Raw genomic sequence first — 1,618 nt, 5'->3', positions numbered from 1 at the left:
CCCCTCTGCCGCCCTCCCTCCCTCCCTCCGCACCGGGCACCCCGTTGGCTCGGGCTCCACAGCGCTGCCCCGGCGGAGGAGGCACAGTGGGCGCTTTGCCGGCAAGGCCCAGGGAGTGGGTGGCAAAGCCGAGCTCCGCCCCAAGGCACCCCACGCCAGCTGGGAGGTCTCCAGGCCCCACCGGGAGGTTGGCATCTGCGCTCGCCTAGGGCGCAGGAACACCTCGGGCCGGCCCTGGGTGTGACCGCAGGTGCGGTGGGAGGAGATCGGCAGTGCCAAGAAGGGACCTTTCTAGTCTGCTTTTGTCCTGCTCTGGGGCAGGAGGAGGGGGGAGAGGGAGGCTAACCAGTCAGAAGCCCCAGGGGGACACGGGGAAACCTAGAAGGCTGGGCTGCAGGCCTGCTTTGACCGGCAGATGGCTCCTTTTAATTGGGGCTGCCGGGGATTGAACCGGGGCCCTGCCGCGTGCATTCTCGTGCGGAGATGTGCTCCTCCCAAGATGCCCTCCTTCGCTCCTCACCTGTCGCCTTCCTTCAATCTCAGGTCGCCGTGACGCAGAAGCTCCACGTGCTCCTGACCGACCTTCAGCGAGACAGCCACTGAACCACCGCTCTTCGCAAACATCAGCCCGGGATTCGAATGGCGAGCGGAGCCACCTCTTGCTCCAGACACACGCCCTTCCCTTTCGTTTGAAGAACTGAATGCCTTTCTTTGCGACCCCTAGGGCTTGGTCTGTGTATCTAGTTTCTCCTTGATAGTTTGGCGCAGACACAACAGCCTGGCAGTGGCGCCCAGAATCCCGTAGCCTGCCAAGGAGAAGCGCTGATCTCCGTTTCCCCAGATGCTTCTGCCCCTGTATCCTCTAGGGCAGCGATACGCAATGGCTCCGGAGCCACGTGTGGCTTTCTGACGTTCCACCTCTCATCTGCCCCCATGTTCCAGGAAAACAGGAGACACCGTTGCCCCGTAGGGCTTCTGGTTTGCAAGCGGTTCCCACCTTAAAACAGCTAACCACAGAGAAGAGGGTAAAACCACCTCCCGGGGAAAGAGCAAGCTGCTCACAGTATATGTGTGTGTGTAGGGGGGTGATTTTACTCCCCGTCTTCTGCAGCTTTGGGGCATTCTCTCACCTGCGCTGCGGTGCCTCCTGCCGGGGAGACTGAGAAGGCCAAGTGGGAACGTAGGAATAGCCCTGCTGGATTGGACCAATGGTGCACGTCGTCCAGCATCCTGTCTCACGCACTGGCCAATGAGGTCCTTCATAATAACAATTGATTGGCACAGTAATGAGTTAATACGGAGAACAAGAAAAACTGTGAAAAAGTGACGCTTAATATATGTCTTTAAAGAATCATAGAAAAGTGAACAAAAATAATATACCGTATTTTCCGGCGTATAAGACGACCCCCCAGTTCAGAGATTTCCCCTACGCCAGAAAATACGGTACATAATCATAGAAAAATATATTGACGGTGATCTCCAGAATGTCTTGCCGTTTCGAAGGAAGATCTTCTTCTGAACAAAGATGTGGGACAAAAACTGTCTCTCAATAGTTCATATCCTCTGGTGACATCTCACAATTATCAAAGAAGATTTTCAATAATCATAACAGCTGTAA

The 1,618-nt window shown here is 55.7% G+C and overlaps 1 protein-coding gene across 1 annotated transcript in view; it reads left to right on the top strand.

The window, feature by feature from the left end:
- NAPRT (nicotinate phosphoribosyltransferase) overlaps positions 1-1,322 on the top strand; it is a 41,267-nt gene extending 39,945 nt beyond the window's left edge. Inside the window, exon 13 of the mRNA XM_015422742.1 lies at positions 544-1,322. Within this exon, the coding sequence (XP_015278228.1) occupies positions 544-603 (60 nt within the window). The 3' untranslated portion in view covers positions 604-1,322. The remainder of the gene's footprint in view (positions 1-543) is intronic.
- Positions 1,323-1,618: the final 296 nt, after the last annotated feature.

Source organism: Gekko japonicus, unplaced genomic scaffold (assembly GCF_001447785.1).
Source record: "Gekko japonicus isolate JY-2015 unplaced genomic scaffold, Gekko_japonicus_V1.1 scaffold3073, whole genome shotgun sequence".
In the NCBI taxonomy this organism is placed as follows: Eukaryota; Metazoa; Chordata; class Lepidosauria; order Squamata; family Gekkonidae; genus Gekko; species Gekko japonicus.
Note: the sequence above shows the minus strand (reverse complement) of the source record. Positions and strands in the feature narration are given on the sequence as shown.